At 40.3% G+C, this 22,569-nt stretch overlaps 1 protein-coding gene across 2 annotated transcripts in view; it reads left to right on the top strand.

Moving 5' to 3' along the window:
• Positions 1–15,308, top strand: part of COPS4 (COP9 signalosome subunit 4) — a 69,381-nt gene extending 54,073 nt beyond the window's left edge. For both annotated transcript variants that reach the window (XM_053703240.1, XM_053703239.1), the window contains 2 exons: positions 13,741–13,825; positions 14,898–15,308. In XM_053703240.1, the coding sequence (XP_053559215.1) occupies positions 13,741–13,825; positions 14,898–15,031 (219 nt within the window). In that variant the 3' untranslated portion in view covers positions 15,032–15,308. The remainder of the gene's footprint in view (positions 1–13,740; positions 13,826–14,897) is intronic.
• The last annotated feature ends 7,261 nt before the right edge of the window (positions 15,309–22,569 follow it).

The raw sequence follows: 22,569 nt of genomic DNA, 5'->3' as shown, positions 1-22,569 counted from the left end.
TGAATCCGTGGACTGGATACACCTTGCAAGAGAAAACAGAATTTATGCTTACCTGATAAATTACTTTCTCTTGCGGTGTATCCAGTCCACGGCCCGCCCTGGCATTTAAAGTCAGGTAAAAAAAAATTGTTTAAACTAGTGTCACCACTGCACCCTATGGTTTCTCCTTTTTCTTCCTAACCTTTGGTAGAATGACTGGGGGGTGGAGCTATATGGACAGCTCTGCTGTGTGCTCTCTTTGTCACTTCCTGTAGGGAAGGAGAATATCCCACAAGTAAAGGATGAATCCGTGGACTGGATACACAGCAAGAGAAAGTAATTTATCAGGTAAGCATAAATTCAGTTTTTTTTGGTTCAGGACTTTTTTGTTGGTGGATGAATTTATCCACCAATCAGCAAGGACAACTCGGGTTTTTAACCAAAAATGGTCTGGCATCTAAACTTACATTCTTGCATTTCAAATAAAGATACCAAGAGAATGAAGAAAATTTGATAATAGGAGTAAATTAGAAAGTAGCATAAAATGTCATGCTTTATCTGAATCACAAAAGAAAAAATTTGGGTTCAGTGTCCCTTTAAATTTTCTTAATGATCTTGTGTATTCCGGAAATCCAGACATTTATTTATTTGTCCTTGGTGTTTGGTAATTAGAAGGCCTGTAATTGCTTTTATTTTTTTAAACTGTTTCTTCTAATGGCAGTGAGAGTCCACAAATTCATTCATTACCTATGGGGAAATACTTCACCTGGCCACCAGGAGGATGCAAAAACACCCCAAACAAAAGTATCAATATCCCTCCCCATTCCCCTACCCTCCCAGTAGTTCTTTGCCTCATTTCATGGAGGTTGGCAGAGAGAGGTGCTCTGCTGAAGATTTATTTTCTGGTCCTCAATGGAGAAGGCAGAGGAGTTGGAATAGAACATGTAATTCTCTTAGTAGTTTTGTTTCTGATAGTTTCTGATGGTCGTAGGGAAGTTCCCATACCTCCCTCCGTCTTGTGAGCTAACCTCCCTTATATGTAATTCTCTTAGTAGTTTTGTTTCTGATAGCTTCTGATGGTCGTAGGGAAGTTCCCATACCTCCCTCAGTCTTGTGAGCTAACCTCCCTTATACGGTTAAACAAGTTTTCTCTGTATTACAGGATCCATTCTGGCTGGAACTTCTGACTGGGTAAGTCCCCTAATCTCCCTGTTATCCCCTCATGGCTTTTTGCCTATATGTGGGTCCGTGGAAGAAGACATGTTAAGGGAGGGGGACACTTATAGGGTGGATTACCCTCCAGTAGAGGTACGCTTATTGCATGTATGCTTAAGACACATCTTATCAGCTGGGAGAAGCTGTGCTTAACACTCTGCACCGGATCTTGAATTTTTTTACAGGCTTCGTACAGATCTGGTGCAGTATGCTAACGCACTGTATTTTTATTGCTCGTATGGCTCCAGTGGAGTTATCAGTGGCAGGAGCGAGCAGGCTCTGTGTGGGTCAGTGTGTTTGCCGCGATCACGGCATGTATTGCATGTTCATTAATGGTGGCTTGTTTATTTGTAAGGCATACATTTTGTGCACAGGGGAGTGTCACAGGGGATATACGCCTGCGTCATAAGGCGCCATACCCTCCCCACACTACACACTGTGCTTAGTCGCATTACTTATCGGACAAGCGGCATGAGAGGTGGCTTACTAGCAAGGTGATGAGACATCTTGGACATAAGCATTGAGAGGGGCTAAAATAAAGGAATATAGATATACAGTCACTAAATCAGGAGGTGTTTTGCAAGATCACCTGCAGGTGGGGGTGCCTGAAGATAGATCTGATGGCTTCCCACCTCAGTGCCAAACTGCTAAGATACGGAGTGAGGTTGAGGGAGGGATTGTCAAGCGGGGTTGGTGGACGCTTTAGTAGTTCCAAGGCACTTCAATCTTATTCCTCCAATTGTCCTTTTTTTCTCGAGTCATAGCTCGAATCAAACAGGAGGGAATTCTGGGGATTCTGCTAGCTCCAGCGTGGCCACGCCCGGCTTGGTATGCGGATCTAGTGAGAATGTCATCTGCTCCTTCTGGCACAAGGTCCCTTCTATCAAAATCTAGATTCTCTGAGGCTGACTGCATGGAGATTGAATGCTTAGTTTTGTCTCTGAGACAATGTTGGATTACAACCTTGTGTTTTTAATGGATGAATAAAGATTTCCTGCTTTTATGGACAGATTGTTTATTTGTTTTTTTCTAGTTCTCTTAAGGGTCAGATTTCTGCCCTTTCTGTTTTGTTACATAAGAAGTTGGCTAGGTTGCCAGATGTTCAGGCTATGGCTAGAATTATACCTGTTTTCAAACCAGTTGCTCCTCCAAGGAGCCTCAGTCTTGTTCTAAAAGTTATTAAGCCGGCTCTGTTTGCGCTTATGCTATTGATTGTAAACTTTTAACTTTGAAAGTTTTGTTAGCTATTTCTTCTACTCGTTCTCTTGTACTAAATTCTCTGCCCTTCGATGTGACCCGCCTTATCTGATCATTAATACGGATAAGGCTGTTCTAACAAAAATGGGTTTTCTCTTGCAAGGTGTATCCAGTCCACGGATTCATCCTTACTTGTGGGATATTCTCCTTCCCTACAGGAAGTGGCAAAGAGAGCACACAGCAGAGCTGTCCATGTAGCTCCCCCCCCTAGCTCCACCCCCCAGTCATTCTCTTTGCCGTGTTAACGCACTAGGTTCTCTATCAGGGAGGGTAAAGTGAATGTGGTGTTAGAATTGTAGTTTTAGATCTTCAACCAAGAGTTTGTTATTTTTAAATGGTACCGGTTCGTACTATTTACTCTCTAGCAGAAAAGTGATGAAGATTTCTGCTGAGAGGAAAATGATTTTAGCATGTTGTAACTAAAATCCACTGCTGTTCCCACACAGGACTGAGGAGTACCAGAAAACTTCAGTTGGGGGGAACAGTTTGCAGGCTTGACTGCAATGAGGTATGTTCAGTCATTTATTTCTAGACAAGACTGAGATAATGCTAGAAGACTGACAAGATCCCCATGTGGGGAGGGTAAGCTATGTTCTGAGACTTAGTATAGAATTGAATGCTTACATGACACAGCTAAATAGGCTGGTTGACACTAATGCAGGGCAATCGATTTTTTATTAAAAAATACTCATGGTCCCCCCCCTTTTTTTTTTTTTTTTCCCCTTTCTCCCCCTTCACCTTTAACTGCTTCCCTCCCTCCCCGCTATACCCCTCCCTCTGATTAATGTCTGAAGTAAAGTATATCAGTCGACATAACTTAATGCATTTTCTCGCACTGTTAATATAATCTCAAAATAATTGGACTCTTCTACTACATTTATTGTTTGTCTAACTTTGTAAAAAGAGGTTCAGAAAGAGAAGAGAGAGAAAAGAGGAAAAAAAAAAAAAAAAGGAAAAAGGAGAAGACAACGGAGAAAATCCTGAGCTTACCGGTTGTTAAGATGTGGAACTTATCAGATCTCAGGGACAAGAGAGAAAAAGAGATCTAATGCAGTGAACATTATTAAGATATCCCTTTAGGGTTTATAATAATAGACCACACAACACGGTTTTAAGAACATTTCTTTGTTGTCTTTGGTTTTATAAGATATGTTTTGTATGTTTGTTCTTTTCTCAATAAAGCTCTTTTGAAAAAAAAAAAAAAAAATACTCATGGAGACACTTTTTTAAGCACTTTGGAGTGTTTTACTGGGGTTATTATCCACATGGCATAAATTTAGACACTTAGAAGTGATTTTTGTAGGCCTCACAACTCCAGAGTGGAGTGGGAGAGGCCTAATTTTGCGCCTCAGATGCGCACTTAGAATTGAGAGACTGTTTCATGCTGCTTCACATGGAGGGTCCAGCTGCTGATTGAGGGCCTAGAAGAAGCTTTATTTCCCCAAAACTGATCCCTAAGGACAGGTAGGGCCACAGTAGTAAGCTGTGGCAAGGTGCTGTAGTTTGTTAACCGGTTGTTGGCTTTAGGCTGCTCCAGTTTGGGCATTAAGGGGTTAATCGTTCGGAAAATTGCTGTGCAATCATATTAAAGCCTTAGGTACATACTGTGAAAATTTCAAAAGGATTGGTGCATTTTTCACTGTTTTGTAAAATTGTGTGCTCTTGTTGGCTTTAGGCTGCTCCGATTTGGGCATTAAGGGGTTAATCGTTCTGAAACTTACTGTGCAATCTTATTAAAGCCTTAGGTACATACTGTGAAAATTTCAAAAGGATTGGTGCATTTTTCACTGTTTTGTAAAAGTGTGTGCTCTTGTTGGCTTTAGGCTGCTCCGGTTTGGGCATTAAGGGGTTAATCGTTCTGAAACTTGCTGTGCAATCTTATTAAAGCCTTAGGTACATACTGTGAAAATTTCAAAAGGATTGGTGCATTTTTCACTGTTTTGTAAAAGTGTGTGCCCTTTTTATTTCTTAAAGGTACAGTAACGTTTTTTTCAAATTGTGTTTTTTATTTGATTAAAGTGTTTTCCAAGCTTGCTTGTGTATGCTACTAGTCTGTTAAACATGTCTGACACTAAGGAAAATCCTTGTTCAATGTGTTTAGAAGCCATGGTGGAACCCCCTCTCAGAATGTGTCCCAATTGCACGAATATGTCTATACACTTTAAAGATCATATTGTTGCACTTAAAAATGTGGCCCAAGATGATTCTCAGACTGAAGGTAATGAGGATAGTGCGTCTACCTCTCCCCATGTGTCACAACCAGTTACGCCCGCGCAAGCGACGCTTAGTGCCTCTAGTGCGTCTGCCCCTATTACATTGCAATAATTAGCGACAGTTATGGATAATTCCCTTGCGTCCTTTCTATCCAAACTGCCAGTTTTTCCTACAAAGCGTGATAGCTCTGTTTTAAGAACAGATTATGAGCAGTCTGAAGCTTTGGTAGCCTTATCTGATGTACCCTCACAACGCTCTGAAATGGAGGTGAGGGATTTGATGTCTGAGGGAGAAATTTCCAATTCAGAAAAGGTTTCTCATCGGGCACAGTCAGATTCAAATTTAAATTGGAACACCTCCGCATTTTGCTCAGGGAGGTATTAGCTACTCTGGATGATTGTGACCCTATGGTGGTCCCAGAGAAGTTGTGTGAAATGTTCAAGTACCTAAAGGTTCCTGTATACACTGATGCATTTCCGATCCCTGAGAGGGTTGCGGATATTGTTACTAGGGAGTGGGATAGACCAGGTGTCCCTTTTGTCCCCCCACCTATTTTTAAGAAAATGTTCCCCATAACTGACCCTAGGCGGGACTCGTGGCAGACGGTCCCTAAGGTAGAGGGGGCTGTTTCGACACTTGCTAAGCGTACAACCATACCAATTGAAGACAGCTGTGCTTTTAAAGATCCTATGGATAAAAGGTTAGAAGGTTTACTTAAGAAAATCTTTGTTCAACAAGGCTTTCTTCTCCAACCTATTGCCTGCATTGTTCCTGTAACTACTGCAGCAGCTTTCTGGTTTGAGGCGCTGGAGGAGTCGCTCCAGACGGAGTCCTCATATGACGAAATTATGGATAGAATTAAGGCTCTAAAGCTGGCTAATTCATTTATCACAGATGCCGCTTTGCAATTAGCTAAGTTGGCGGCAAAAAATTCAGGCTTCGCCATTATGGCACGCAGAGTGCTTTGGCTCAAGTCATGGTCGGCCGATGTGTCGTCAAAATCCAAATTGTTAAATATCCCTTTCAAGGGAAAGACCCTTTTCGGGCCAGAATTGAAAGAGATTATTTCAGAAATCACCGGGGAAAGGGCCATGCTCTCCCCCAGGACAAGCCTTTTAAGGCTAAAAACAAAGCTAATTTTCGTTCCTTTCGTAATTTCAGGAGCGGTCCAGCTTTAGCCTCTACAGCTGCAAAGCAAGAGGGTAACGCTTCACAGCCCAAGGCAACCTGGAAGCCTTATCAGGGCTGGAACAGGGGTAAACAGGCCAAAAAGCCTGCAGCTGCTACCAAGACAGCATGATGGGGTAGCCCCCGATCCGGAATCGGATCTAGTAGGGGGCAGACTTTCTCTCTTCGCTCAGGCCTGGGCAAGAGATGTTCTCGATCTCTGGGCTTTAGTGATTGTTACCCAGGGATATCTTCTAGAATTCAAGGACTCCCCTCCAAGGGGAAGGTTCCATATTTCTTGTCTGTCTACAGACACGACAAAGAAAGAGGCGTTCTTACGCTGTGTAGATGTCCTACATACAATGGGAGTGTTCCACCCAGTTCCAATTGCGGAACAAGGGCTGGGGTTTTACTCAAACCTCTTTGTGGTTCCCTAAAAAGAAGGAACTTTCAGACCAATCCTGGATCTCAAATTTCTAAACTAATTCCTCAGAGTCTCATCATTCAAGATGGAGACCATTCGGACAATCTTACCTATGATCCAGGAAGGTCAATATATGACTACCGTGTATCTAAAGGATGCGTACCTGCATATCCCAATCCACAAAGATCATCATCAGTTCCTCCGGTTCGCTTTTCTAGACAAGCATTATCAGTTCGTGGCTCTTCCATTCGGTTTAGCCACTGCTCCCAGAATTTTCACAAAGGTGCTAAGGTCCCTTCTGGCGGTTCTAAGACCGCGGGGCATAGCAGTGGCGCCTTATTTGGACGACATCTTAATTCAGGCGCCGTTTTTTCACAGAGCCAAGGCTCACACGGTGATTGTATTGGCCTTTCTAAGGTCTCACGGGTGGAAGGTGAACATCAAAAAGAGTTCCCTGTCCCCACTCACAAGGGTTCCCTTCCTAGGAACACCAATAAATTCGGTAGAAATGAAAATATTTCTGACGGAGGTCAGAAAGTTGAAACTTTTAACTACTTGCCGAGTTCTTCATTCCATTCCTCGGCCATCTGTAGCTCAAACTGAGGGCGATATTCAACGTGCTTCAGGCATGGCCTCACCTAGCTGCGGCCAAATTCATAAGATTTTAGTCGGACAACATTATGACTGTAGCTTACATGAATCATCAGGGGGGAACAAAGAGTTCTCTAGCGATGAGGGAAGTAACCAAAATATTCAGGTGGGCGGAGGCCCACTCCTGCCATCTCTCAGCAATTCACATCCCAGGTGTAGACAACTGGGAGGCGGATTTTCTAAGTCGTCAGACTTTTCACCCGGGGGAGTGGGAATTCCACCCGGAGGTATTTGCCCAGCTGACTCAGCTATGGGGCATTCCAGAGTTGGACCTGATGGCGTCCCGTCAGAACACCAAGCTTCCTCTCTACGGATCCAGGTCCCGGGACCCCAAGGCGGCATTGATAGATCTAGTAGCGCCTTTGTCCTTCAATCTGGCTTATGTTTTCCCACCGTTTCCTCTTCTCCCTCGTCTGATCGCCAGAATCAAGCAGGAGAAGGCGTCAGTGATTTTGATAGCGCCTGCGTGGCCACGCAGGACTTGGTATGCAGACATAGTGGACATGTCATCTGTCCCACCATGGACACTGCCAATGAGGCAGGACCTTCTAATACAGGGTCCGTTCAAGCATCCAAATCTAGTTTCAATACTGACTGCTTGGAGATTGAACGCTTAATTCTTTCAAAGCGTGTTTTAGATACTCTGATCCAGGCTAGAAAGCCTGTCACCAGGAAAGTCTACCATAAGATATGGTGGAAATATCTTTGTTGGTGTGAATCCAAGGGTCACTCATGGAGTAAGATTAGGATTCCCAGGATATTGTCTTTTCTCCAAGACGGTTTGGAGAAGGGATTGTCGGCTAGTTCTTTAAAGGGACAGATATCTGCTCTGTCTATCCTTTTGCACAAGCGTCTGGCAGAGGTACCGGACGTTAAAGCGTTTGCACAGGCTTTAGTCAGAATCAAGCCTGTCTATAAACCTGTGGCTCCGCCATGGACTCTAAAGCTAGTTCTTTCAGTTCTTTAAGGGGTTCCGTTTGAACCTTTACATTCCATAGATATTAAGTTGTTATCTTGGAAAGTTTTGTTTTTGGTAGCTATCTCGTCTGCTCGAAGAGTCTCAGAATTATCTGCCTTACAGTGTGATTCACCTTATCTGGTGTTCCATGCAGATAAGGTAGTTTTGCGTACCAAACCTGGTTTTCTTCCTAAAGTTGCTTCTAACAAGAATATTAACCAGGAAATAGTTGTTCCTTCTCTGTGTCCTAACCCATCTCGAAGAAGGACCGTCTTTTGCATAATCTTGATGTAGTTCGTGCTTTAAAGTTCTATTTACAAGCAACTAAGGATTTCAGACAAACATCTTCTTTGTTTGTTATCTATTCTGGTAAGAGGAGAGGTCAGAAAGCGACTGCTACCTCTTTCCTTTTGGCTGAAAGCATCATCCGTTTGGCCTATGAGACTGCTGGCCAGCAGCTTCCTGAAAGAATTACTGCTCATTCTACCAGAGCAGTGGCTTCCACATGGGTTTTCAAAAATGAGGCTTCTGTGGAACAGATTTGTAAGGCAGCGACTTGGTCTTCACTGCATACTTTTGCCAAATTTTACAAATTCGATACTTTTTGCTTCTTCTGAGGCTATTTTTGGGAGTAAGGTTTTGCAAGCAGTGGTGCCTTCCGTTTAAGGTACCTGTCTTGTTCCCTCCCTTCATCCGTGTCCTAAAGCTTTGGTATTGGTATCCCACAAGTAAGGATGAATCCGTGGACTGGATACACCTTGCAAGAGAAGACAGAATTTATACTTGCCTGATAAATTACTTTCTCTTGCGGTGTATCCAGTCCACGGCCCGCCCTGGCAATTAAGTCAGGTAAAGAAAAAATAAATAAATTTTTTTTGTTTAAACTACAGTCACCACTGCACCCTATGGTTTCTCCTTTGGCTTCTTAACCTTTGGTCGAATGACTGGGGGGTGGAGCTAGGGGGGGAGCTATATGGACAGCTCTGCTGTGTGCTCTCTTTGCCACTTCCTGTAGGGAAGGAGAATATCCCACAAGTAAGGATGAATCCGTGGACTGGATACACCGCAAGAGAAAGTAATTTATCAGGTAAGTATAAATTCTGTTTTTTTTTTTACCTAAGGTTGTTTCAACTTACAATATTAATCAGGAAATCGTTGTTCCGTCTCTGTCCCAATCCTTCTTCCACTAAGGAGAGGTTGTTAGATAATTTAGATGTGGTTAGATCTTTAAAGTTCTACCTTCATGCTACCAAGGAATTTTGTCATTCATCTTCCTTATTTGTCTTGCATTCTGGTAAGTGCACAGGTCAGAAGGCCACTGCTATTACTCTATCCTTCTGGTTCAGAAGTTTGATTTGCATGGTGTATATAAAAACAGGCCAGCAGCCTCCTTTACAAATTACGGCACATTCTACCCGTGCAGTGTCTTCTTCCTAGGCCTTCAAAAATGAGGCATCAGTTGAACAGATTTGTAAGGCTGCTACTTGGTCCTCATTGCATACTTTCACAAAATGTTACATATTTGATTGTTTTGCCTCAGCAGAGGCATCTTTTGGGAGAGAGGTTATTCAAGCGGTGGTGCCTAGTTCTTAGGGCTGCCTTCCCCACCTTTCCCTCCCTATTCATTTTGTGTCCTCCACAGCTTGGGTATAAGTTTCCCATAGGTAATGAATAAATTTGTGGACTCTCACTGCCATTAGAAAGAAAACTTAATTTATGCTTACCTGATAAATTCATTTCTTTCTTGGCAGTAAGAGTCCACGCACCCCTGCCCTAAAATTGCATAGTGGCAGCAGTGTTTTGGCACCTCTGTACCCCTTTTTATCTCTCTACTTTTCCTTATCCTCGCCTTGAACTACTGAGAGGGTAGGGAAAGTGGGAGGGATATTGATGCTTTGTTTGGGGTGTATTTGCCTCCTCCTGGTGGCCAGGTGAAGTATTTCCTATAGGTAATGAATTAATTTGTGGACTCTCACTGCCAAGAAAGAAAATAATTTATCAGGTAAGCAGAAGTTATGTTTTCTGATATGTTTTAATAATCAAAAGGTAAAACTTCATAATATATGCTTAGTCAGTACATCCCCTATCTATAGGCTGTAATATTAGAAATAAACTAGATTTGCTATTAAAAAAAGCTCTTTCTGATATAATGTAGGAGGTAATGATCTAAAGGTGAAAATACAATATGCTTAGACAGTAGTAGTTTAGCAAGCTATAATTGGCAATAAAACAATTAGCCTTTTTTAAATAAACATTTTCTGATTAAATGTAGGTGTTAATCTATAGGTGAAAGTATGTAATATACTTAGTCAGCAGATCAGCAATCTACAGGTTTCTATATTAGAAATAAAACGGATTAGGTATATTGATGGATACCTGTTTTATGACTTAATTTAATAAAATTAAGGGGGGGAAAAAAGAAAACTGATTAGCTTTTAACCTCTTAAAGTGAAAGTAAAGTTATGTGGTCCGCTCTCCTCGGTTACACAGTTCATTTAAAAAAAATAGGAGTTTCAGTCATGAGTTTTTACAAATTTGCATGTAAATGCCATTTTCGCCGCAAATAAACTCGATATTTTACAACTTACAATTCAACCCGTTTTTTTCCTCTCATTTTACTTCCTGATCACGTTTATCGATCAACCAATTGACTTTCTGGCAATTAGGTGGCCGCGAGCCAACGTCATCTGTCTATGTGTTCAATTGCGCATGCGGCAAATCTTTTTTGTGCTCATTGTGTAGGACACGCGTTCACGATTTGCGCATGCGCACACCTTTTGTTTTAGAACAGCCGAGTTGTAAACAGGCTCATCACAGAATCGCATGCGCATTGACGGGAAGATCTACGATTCGCGCATGCGCAATGCGTTCTTTGCTTGTGAACCTGCATTTGACATACGTATAGAGCGGGTGGGACCGATCTATACGTCAAAACACAAACATAGGAAGTCTAAGATGGGCGGAGCATGACGGATAACGGTAGGAGAAATAAAATTTAAATTAAAAGTCAAAATTCACAGAATTAAAAAAAAATATATATATATATATAGTGATCTTACTATTTGGAATGTATACAATACTTGGATGTGTTGTAAAGGGCTGAAATTTACTTTCACTTTAACAACCAACGTACCGTTTACGTTGCATGGTCATTAAGGGGAAACTGTGCTAGTACTGCATGCCTCATTTCCGGAGGCTTGCGGATATAGCGCGGCCTTCCTGACATCTGCAAGACCTGCGCTATAAACAACCCTGATAAGAGCTCAATACTTATTAGGTTAAGGTGTTATATAAAGTAGATAATGATCTATAATTCACAATTCAATATTGGCGACAGTCTGTGCAAAATTTTAAAGTTTAAAAGTTCAACATTTATTGAATCATTTTTAAATCCAACATTCAGCTGCTCTTCCAACACGTTACCTGCCTGTCCGGCACATCGTCAGGGATACACAGCTGTGTCCCTATACCCATTAAATAGTCAATTTAATTAACCTTTTCAATACTTATCACAATCTCTTAAAGTGACAGTTGTATTCTATAGTACATTATAAAATCCAGGTAATAATCTATAGGTGACAATATATATAATGCGCTTAGACAGTAGATCAGCAATCTGTAGCTGGCAATAAAATAACAGAAATCAATTAAAAAAGGATTAAAGGGCATTTACAATTTTCTTCGACTAGTTCCAAACTCCCTTGAGTGGCCAAAAAGCAAATTCTGTGACAGAGATTTTCTTCAGATGCTGCAAATTGCCTAAGTCGGGTATTGATTTTCAGCATTTCGAAGAAAACCTACATCACAAAATTCAGATTTCGGCTTTTCTAGGGTGGGTTGGACAAGAACAATTTTTAACAAAAAAGCAAGAGTTGTTTAATTTCCCTTTTAAACAGAGCTCGACAAATTTCTTCAGAATCTAGCAACCAACACAACACTTGGAAACCAGGCTGCATTACAAAACCCGTATGTAGGAGGAGAATGTAAAAGAAAATTGCACTATCTATCTTTATAAAAGGGACATGAAACCCAAAATTTTTCTTTGATGATTCAGATAGAGCATACAATTTTAAACAACTTTTAAACAACTTTCCAATGTATTTCTATGATCTCATTTGCTTTGTTCTTTTTGTATTTTTTGTTGAAAAGCATACTTAGGTAGGCTCAGGAACTTACCTCAGCTAGCTGCTGTTTGGTGGCGGCACAAATATACCTCTTGTCATTGGCTTACCAATGTGTTCAGCTAGCTCCCAGAAGTGCATTGCTGCTCCTTCAATAAAGGATACCAAGAGAATGAAGCAAAACTGACAATAGAAGTAAATTGGAAAGTTGTTTAAAATGTCATGCTCTATTTGAAAAAAAATGTTTTGGGTTTTATGTCTAAACTGTTTATGCCTTAAACTGTTGTATCCTCAAAACAATACTATAAAGAAATGTAGTTAAGGTGTTTAAATGTTCTTTTCATGATCTTTTTTTTTTTCCTTGAAGAATTAAACAATAATTCAGATAACCAAGGTAAAAAGGAGCAATGCATAAAACCTCAAATATAGGTCACGTAGAGCAGTGTTTCTCAACCGCGAACAGGCCAAGAACTAGAGGACAGGTGAAATAATCAGCTGATGGGTGAGAGCAGCTTAGTAACCATAGTTACTGATCCGCTAATTATTTCACCTATGCCTAGTTCAGCTATAATGAAATCCTGGCCCGTTGAGGGTACTTGAGGACCGCGGTTCAGAAACACTGACTACTATACAAAACAATGCTGATTGTACAAGGATCTTTGGATTAAGGGTTGCCTTTTGCCACACATCTGGTCTGCAGTGTATATGATATAGCACATCTGTGAACCCGCAAGTAAAACTACAGAGTAAATAGAGGGGAGAAAATACAGATAAATGAAAAGAGGATAACTTAAGTGGGAAAAGTCTTTGGGATCATTTTACTTAATTGTGGTGGCATCTAATTGATTAAAGGGACACTAAGCCCAACATTTTTTTTTTTCATGATTCAGATAGAGCATGCAACTTTCGAATTTACTCCTATTATCAATTTTTCTTTGTTCTCTTGCTAGCTTTATTTAAAAAGCAGAAATGTGATGCATAGGAGCCGGCCCATTTTTGGTAGAGAAGCTGGGTTATGCTTGCTTATTGGTGGGTAAATGTAAACCTCCAATAAGCAAGCGCTATCCATAATGCTGAATCTAAAATGGGCTGGCTGCTAAGATTTACATTCCTGCTTTTCAAATAAAGATAGCAAGAGAACGAAGAAAAATTGATAATAGGAGTAAATTAGAAAGTTGCTTAAAATGTCATGCTCTCTCAATCATGAAGAAAAAATTGGGTTCAGTGTCCCTTTAAGTTTGCTAATTTCATAAATATGCCCTTTTATAAACTCTTAAAGGGATATGAAGTCCAAAAAAAAAATTGTGATTCAGACAGAGCATACAATGTTTAAAAAAGTTTCCAATGTACTACTTTTTATTAAATTTGCTTTGTTTCCATAGTATTCTTTGTTGAAGCGATACCTAGGTAGGTGTTTGGAGAACTACATGGCTGGAAATATTGCTGTTGTCTAGGGCTCTTGCAAATGGATAACATTCTTGCAAAACTGTTGCCATATAGTGTCTCAGACACGTGCACACTGCTGAGCTTACGTCCCTGCTTTTCAACAAAAGATACCAAGTGAACAAAATAAATTGAGTTAATAGATAATATATTTTGTACTTGGGTAAAATAAAAAGATAATAGAAGTAAATTAGAATGTTGTTTAAATTGCATGCTATAGCTGAATCATGAAAGAAAATCTTCGGTTTCATATGCCTTTAATTGAGTGTTTGTTTTTTGTATTAATATCTGTATGATTCTTCTATCCACAGGCTGAAAAAATAGCTTCCCAAATGATCACAGAGGGCCGGATGAATGGATTCATTGACCAAATTGATGGCATTGTTCATTTTGAAAGTAAGTATAACTGTGATCTCAATATCTACAAATCCCTAATCGGGTGTGTTTAAAAGAAAAAACGAGTAGCGTATCTATGAACGCAATGTAGTTTTATAGGATTGATGACTAACTTTTTTTTATGCGTGGGCCACAGTATTGTCTTCTCTTCCTAGAATAGAAATGCAACGTAAGTAACCTAGGTTGCACAATGCTGCAAATTGCATAAAGTAGCTATTTGATTTCCAGGTTACAGAATTAGCTTTTTGGCTTGAGACATGCACAATTTTACACAATAAAACAAGAGGCGTTTCTCTGAGTAGTAGTATACCTATTAGTAAACTGATTATCAGAGTCTACTAATAGGCATTCTGTATTTTCATTACTACAGCCATATTTAGGGCTCGATTAATCAAGCCCTTCACCTCCCTATGACTGCAGGTTCTCACAAGAGAACCTGCATTCACGATTTATCATGCAGCCCTTCACCTCCCTATGACTGCAGGTTCTGACTGCAGGTTCTCACAAGAGAACCTGCATTCACGATTTATCATGCAGCCCTTCACCTCCCTATGACTGCAGGTTCTCACAAGAGAACCTGCATTCACGATTTATCATGCAGCCCTTCACCTCCCTATGACTGCAGGTTCTCACAAGAGAACCTGCATTCACGATTTATCATGCAGCCCTTCACCTCCCTATGACTGCAGGTTCTCACAAGAGAACCTGCATTCACGATTTATCATGCAGTGGTCATTAGACCGCTGTTTCCTACAATCTTCTCCACCCGGTCTTGTCCGATTGGGTAGATTGACCGTTCCTGCCTGTAGGTGATTGGCTGTGCCCGGGCAGGGGGCGGCATAGCGCTCGCATGCAATGTTAAATTCTGGCAGCAGATTACTGCCCCCCAGAGGAGAGCTGGGGTGGACAACGACGAATATGTACGCCTTTGATTGATAATCGAGCCCTTAGTCAATGACCATATATATTTGAGGTACAGGCACTAAAAACAACACATCAGGGAACTCAAATGCAGCAATGTTTCTGATTTTATTGCTGTCTGACAGTTTGTTCGTTTGTTTTTTCTGCACAGCGAGGGAGGCTTTACCAACATGGGATAAACAGATTCAGTCATTATGTTTCCAAGTTAATAACCTTTTGGAGAAGATCACCCAAACGGCACCAGAGTGGACAGCACAAGCCATGGAGGCTCAGATGGCACAATGAAGAATATCCGGCAGGCGTGAGGTTATTCATTTTCTGCTAAGTGTTGCTAAATCTTTATATTTCACTATAGAGATAGCAACATTTATTTTGTAGACATTAAGAGGGCACTTCATCTTTGTTCAGAACTACCCACTTTTCCTGCTTAACTGATCAGCCCTACAATGGGACATTGGCTGCTGTGCCTCCTCCATACTGCATGCTGACCATATATGGGTATTTACTATGTGAGCATTTTTTGTATGAAGCAAAACCCAAAATAAAGGTTGTCTGGTGTGGACTTTGTATTTTTGGTGTCACTATTCATAGTTGAGACACAGAAGAGCAATAGGGATCAGACAAAACCAGGAATAATATAGAATGGGGTCTCAAGCTGGTCTTCCATGTGATAAGAATTTTGAAGTCTGAGTTAAAACTGGAAAAATGCTTGGAGAATTACTAATCACAGGATTCTTTAAATATTTATTTTAACCATACATTGCAACATGCTGGGCTTTAAAGGGGCATACAGTTTTAAACAACTCTCTGATTTACTTCTATTAACAATTTTTCTTTATTCTCTTAGATCTTTTGTTGAAGGAGCAGCAATGCACTACTGTGATTTAGCTGAACAAACCAGGTGTGCCAATGACAAGTCATATACGTGCAGCCACCAATCAGCAGCTATCTCCCAGTGCTCCATTGCTTCTTCTGATGTATGCTTTTCAACAAAGGATAGCAAGAGAACAAATCAAGATAAAGTAAATTTGAATTTTGTTTAAAATTGTATGCTTTAAATCTGTTTCTCAACTCCAGTCCTCAGGACCCTTAACAGGCCAGATTTTCATTGCATTTTAACTAGAGCACAGGTGAAATAATCAGCTGAAATAATCAGCTGAAAGGGTGAGAGCAGGATAGTAACCATGGTTACTGATCAGCTGATTATTTCACCTGTGCTCTAGTTAAGATATAATGAAAGAAAAAAGTGGGTTTATGCCCCTTTAAGAGGCCAAACAATTTTGTAAAAGAAGGAATAATTCATTCATTAAAAAAAATTATTGTTAATGTGATTGATGGGCATGAGGAAGTAGAGAATTTATTGTTATCTTATATACCCATATAGGGTATCGCAAGAGAGCCATGTTAGTCTATTAAAAAAACTATGTATGGGTTCACTTAAGTTTGCAAAATTTGCTATGCTTGGAGGAGGGTAAACTTAATAGCAGCCAACCGATCCAAAACTGCTGCACAAAAGTATATATTTGTAGAAATTACCTAGGGTACTGGTTTTCAGACCTCCCAAACAGGCCACAATTTGAGGTTATCTGTGAATATTTCACAGGTGAAATAATCAGCCGTTTAGTAAGCATGGTTATTTTACCTGCTCTCATCCAAGGTAATCCTGAAAACCTGGCCTGTTGGGGAGGCCTGAGGACAGGTTGGAAAACCAGTGCCCTAGCCTAGGGTACTTATCTAGAGGCATTTTAAAATGTTTCATTTAACCACTATATCACAGAGGGCAGAAGATAAAACTTAGGGATCAAGAATTAACTATTAAAAAATATAAAATGACACTTATCAAAATATATTTTTTTCATATAGGTAGCAAGAGTCCACGAGCTAGTTACTGATGGGATATACATTCCTACCATGAGGGGGCGAAGTTTACCAAACCTCAAATGACCTACATACATTTGTTTATTAAAATGCGAGTGGAGTGAGCTAAGCCAGCACCTGCTGAAGCGCAATATAACTATTACAGTTTATAAGGGGATTTTTGGACACTTTTAGTGAACATCAACTTGTACACAGCATCTGTAGAAATAGAGTTGTGTCCTATTCCAGTGGAGTTCACATCTTGCTCCTACATCTCACATCGATCATGGGGCTCCCTCAGCGTAACTGGCGTTTTCTTTCATGTAATTAACAAGAGTCCATGAGCTAGTGACGTATGGGATATACATTCCTACCAGGAGGGGCAAAGTTTCCCAAACCTTAAAATGCCTATAAATACACCCCTCACCACACCCACAAATCAGTTTTTACAAACTTTGCCTCCAAGGGAGGTGGTGAAGTAAGTTTGTGCTAGATTCTACGTTGATATGCGCTCCGCAGCAAGTTGGAGCCCGGTTTTCCTCTCAGCGTGCAGTGAATGTCAGAGGGATGTGAGGAGAGTATTGCCTATTGAATGCAGTGATCTCCTTCTACGGGGTCTATTTCATAAGGTTCTCTGTTATCGGTCGTAGAGATTCATCTCTTACCTCCCTTTTCAGATCGACGATATACTCTTATATTTACCATTTCCTCTACTGATTCTCGTTTCAGTACTGGTTTGGCTTTCTACAAACATGTAGATGAGTGTCCTGGGGTAAGTAAGTCTTATTTTCTGTGACACTCTAAGCTATGGTTGGGCACTTTATTTATAAAGTTCTAAATATATGTATTCAAACATTTATTTGCCTTGACTCAGAATGTTCAACTTTCCTTATTTCCAGACAGTCAGTTTCATATTTGGGATTATGCTTTAATTATCATATTTTTTCTTACCTCAAAAATTTGACTTTTTCCCTGTGGGCTGTTAGGCTCGCGGGGGCTGAAAATGCTTCATTTTATTGCGTCATTTTTGGCGCGGACTTTTTTGGCGCAAAAATTCATTTCCGTTTCCGGCGTCATACGTGTCGCCGGAAGTTGCGTCATTTTTTGACGTTATTTTGCGCCAAAAATGTCGGCGTTCCGGATGTTGCGTCATTTTTGGCGCAAAAAAGCATTTAGGCGCCAAATAATGTGGGCGTCTTTTTTGGCGCCAAAAAATATGGGCGTCGCTTTTGTCTCCACATTATTTCAGTCTCATTTTTCATTTGCTTCTGGTTGCTAGAAGCTTGATGTTTGGCATTTTTTTCCCATTCCTGAAACTGTCTTATAAGGAATTTGATCTATTTTGCTTTATATGTTGTTTTTTCTCTTACATATTGCAAGATGTCTCACGTTGCATCTGAGCCAGAAGATACTACAGGAAAACCTCTGCCTGCTGGATCTACCAAAGCTAAGTGTATCTGCTGTAAACTTTTGGTAGCTATTCCTCCAGCTGTTGTTTGTATTAAATGTCATGACAAACTTGTTAATGCAGATAATATTTCCTTTAGTGATGTACCATTGCCTGTTGCAGTTCCCTCAACATCTAAGGTGCAGAATGTTCCTGATAACATAAGAGATTTTGTTTCTGAATCCATAAAGAAGGCTTTGTCTGTTATTTCTCCTTCTAGTAAACGTAAAAAGTCTTTTAAATCTTCTCTTTCTACAGATGAATTTTTAAATGAACACCATCATTCTGATTCTTTGGACTCTTCTGGTTCAGAGGATTCTGTCTCAGAGATTGATGCTGATAAATCTTCATATTTATTTAAGATGGAATTTATTCGCTCTTTACTTAAAGAAGTACTAATTGCTTTAGAAATAGAGGATTCTAGTCCTCTTGATACTAATTCTATACGTTTAGATAAGGTTTTTAAAGCTCCTGCGGTTATTCCAGAAGTCTTTCCTGTTCCTAATGCTATTTCTGCAGTAATTGCTAAGGAATGGGATAGATTGGGTAATTCATTTACTCCTTCTAAACGTTTTAAGCAATTATATCCTGTTCCGCCTGACAGGTTAGAATTTTGGGACAAAATCCCTAAAGTTGATGGGGCTATTTCTACCCTTGCTAAACGTACTACCATTCCTACATCAGATGGTACCTCGTTTAAGGATCCTTTAGATAGAAAAATTGAATCTTTTCTAAGAAAAGCTTATCTATGTTCAGGTAATCTTCTTAGACCTGCTATATCATTGGCTGATGTTGCTGCAGCTTCAACTTTTTGGTTGGAAACTCTAGCGCAACAAGTAACAAATCGTGATTCTCATGATATTATTATTCTTCTCCAGCATGCTAATAATTTCATCTGTGATGCCATTTTTGATATTATTAGAGTTGATGTTAGATTTATGTCTCTGGCTATCTTAGCCAGAAGAGCTTTATGGCTTAAGACTTGGAATGCTGATATGGCTTCTAAATCAACTCTACTTTCCATTTCTTTCCAGGGAAACAAATTATTTGGTTCTCAGTTGGATTCTATTATTTCAACTGTTACTGGTGGGAAAGGAACTTTTTTACCACAGGATAAAAAGTCTAAAGGTAAAAACAGGGCTATCAATCGTTTTCGATCCTTTCGTTTCAACAAAGAACAAAAGCCTGATCCTTCGTCCTCAGGAGCAGTTTCAGTTTGGAAACCATCTCCAGTCTGGAATAAATCCAAGCCTGCTAGAAAGGCAAAGCCTGCTTCTAAGTTCACATGAAGGTACGGCCCTCATTCCAGTTCCGCTGGTAGGGGGCAGGTTACGTTTTTTCAAAGAAATTTGGATCAATTCTGTTCGCAATCTTTGGATTCAGAACATTGTTTCAGAAGGGTACAGAATTGGTTTCAAGATGAGACCTCCTGCAAAGAGATTTTTTCTTTCCCATGTCCCAGTAAATCCAGTGAAAGCTCAAGCATTTCTGAATTGTGTTTCAGATCTAGAGTTGGCTGGAGTAATTATGCCAGTTCCAGTTCCGGAACAGGGGATGGGGTTTTATTCAAATCTCTTCATTGTACCAAAGAAGGAGAATTCCTTCAGACCAGTTCTGGATCTAAAATTATTGAATCGCTATGTAAGGATACCAACGTTCAAGATGGTAACTGTAAGGACTATATTGCCTTTTGTTCAGCAAGGGAATTATATGTCCACAATAGATTTACAGGATGCATATCTGCATATTCCGATTCATCCAGATCATTATCAGTTCCTGAGATTCTCTTTTCTAGACAAGCATTACCAATTTGTGGCTCTACCGTTTGGCCTTGCTACAGCTCCAAGAATTTTCACAAAGATTCTCGGTGCCCTTCTGTCTGTAATCAGAGAACAGGGTATTGTGGTATTTCCTTATTTGGACGATATCTTGGTACTTGCTCCGTCTTTACATTTAGCAGAGTCTCATACGAATCGACTTGTGTTGTTTCTTCAAGATCATGGTTGGAGGATCAATTTACTAAAAAGTTCTTTGATTCCTCAAACAAGGGTAACCTTTCTGGGTTTCCAGATAGATTCAGTGTCCATGACTCTGTCTTTAACAGACAAGAGACGTCTATAATTGATTACAGCTTGTCGAAACCTTCAGTCACAATCATTCCCTTCGGTAGCCTTATGCATGGAAATTCTAGGTCTTATGACTGCTGCATCGGACGCGATCCCCTTTGCTCGTTTTCACATGCGACCTCTTCAGCTCTGTATGCTGAACCAATGGTGCAGGGATTACACGAAGATATCTCTAACGTGGTGGACAGATCACCATCGTTTAATTCAGGGGGCTTCTTTTGTTCTTCCGACCTGGACTGTAATTTCAACAGATGCAAGTCTCACAGGTTGGGGAGCTGTGTGGGGATCTCTGACGGCACAAGGAGTTTGGGAATCTCAGGAGGTGAGATTACCGATCAATATTTTGGAACTCCGTGCAATTTTCAGAGCTCTTCAGTTTTGGCCTCTTCTGAAGAGAGAATCGTTCATTTGTTTTCAGACAGACAATGTCACAACTGTGGCATACATCAATCATCAAGGAGGGACTCACAGTCCTCTGGCTATGAAAGAAGTATCTCGAATTTTGGTTTGGGCGGAATCCAGCTCCTGTCTAATCTCTGCGGTTCATATCCCAGGTGTAGACAATTGGGAAGCGGATTATCTCAGTCGCCAAACGTTGCATCCGGGCGAATGGTCTCTTCACCCAGAGGTATTTCTTCAGATTGTTCAATTGTGGGGGCTCCCAGAGATAGATCTGATGGCCTCTCATCTAAACAAGAAACTTCCCAGGTATCTGTCCAGATCCCGGGATCCTCAGGCGGAGGCAGTGGATGCATTATCACTTCCTTGGAAGTATCATCCTGCCTATATCTTTCCGCCTCTAGTTCTTCTTCCAAGAGTAATCTCCAAGATTCTGAGGGAATGCTCGTTTGTTCTGTTAATAGCTCCGGCATGGCCTCACAGGTTTTGGTATGCGGATCTTGTCCGGATGGCATCTTGCCAGCCATGGACTCTTCCGTTAAGACCAGACCTTCTGTCACAAGGTCCTTTTTTTCCATCCGGATCTGAAATCCTTAAATTTAAAGGTATGGAGATTGAACGCTTGATTCTTGGTCATAGAGGTTTCTCTGATTCCGTGATTAATACTATGTTACAGGCTCGTAAATCTGTATCTCGAGAGATATATTATAGAGTCTGGAAGACTTATATTTCTTGGTGTCTTTCTCATCATTTTTCTTGGCATTCTTTTAGAATACCGAGAATTTTACAATTTCTTCAGGATGGTTTGGATAAGGGTTTGTCCGCAAGTTCTTTGAAAGGACAAATCTCTGCTCTTTCTGTTCTTTTTCACAGAAAGATTGCTATTCTTCCTGATATTCATTGTTTTGTACAAGCTTTGGTTCGTATAAAACCTGTCATTAAGTCAATTTCTCCTCCTTGGAGTTTGAATTTGGTTCTGGGAGCTCTTCAAGCTCCTCCGTTTGAACCTATGCATTCATTGGACATTAAATTACTTTCTTGGAAAGTTTTGTTCCTTTTGGCTATCTCTTCTGCTAGAAGAGTTTCTGAATTATCTGCTCTTTCATGTGAGTCTCCTTTTCTGATTTTTCATCAGGATAAGGCGGTGTTGCGAACTTCTTTTGAATTTTTACCTAAAGTTGTGAATTCCAACAACATTAGTAGAGAAATTGTGGTTCCTTCATTATGTCCTAATCCTAAGAATTCTAAGGAGAAATCATTGCATTCTTTGGATGTTGTTAGAGCTTTGTAATATTATGTTGAAGCTACGAAATCTTTCCGTAAGACTTCTAGTCTATTTGTTATCTTTTCCGGTTCTAGGAAAGGCCAGAAAGCTTCTGCCATTTCTTTGGCATCTTGGTTGAAATCTTTAATTCATCTTGCCTATGTTGAGTCGGGTAAAACTCCGCCTCAAAGAATTACAGCTCATTCTACTAGGTCAGTATCTACTTCCTGGGCGTTTAGGAATGAAGCTTCGGTTGACCAGATCTGCAAAGCAGCAACTTGGTCTTCTTTGCATACTTTTACTAAATTCTACCATTTTGATGTATTTTCTTCTTCTGAAGCAGTTTTTGGTAGAAAAGTTCTTCAGGCAGCGGTTTCAGTTTGAATCTTCTGCTTATGTTTTTTGTTAAACTTTATTTTGGGTGTGGATTATTTTCAGCAGGAATTGGCTGTCTTTATTTTATCCCTCCCTCTCTAGTGACTCTTGTGTGGAAAGATCCACATCTTGGGTAGTCATTATCCCATACGTCACTAGCTCATGGACTCTTGTTAATTACATGAAAGAAAACATAATTTATGTAAGAACTTACCTGATAAATTCATTTCTTTCATATTAACAAGAGTCCATGAGGCCCACCCTTTTTTGTGGTGGTTATGATTTTTTTGTATAAAGCACAATTATTCCAATTCCTTATTTTATATGCTTCGCACTTTTTCTTATCACCCCACTT

This window comes from Bombina bombina, chromosome 2, assembly GCF_027579735.1.
Source record: "Bombina bombina isolate aBomBom1 chromosome 2, aBomBom1.pri, whole genome shotgun sequence".
NCBI lineage: Eukaryota > Metazoa > Chordata > Amphibia > Anura > Bombinatoridae > Bombina > Bombina bombina.
The sequence above is the reverse complement of the archived record's forward strand: the minus strand, read 5'-3'. Positions and strand labels throughout refer to the sequence as shown.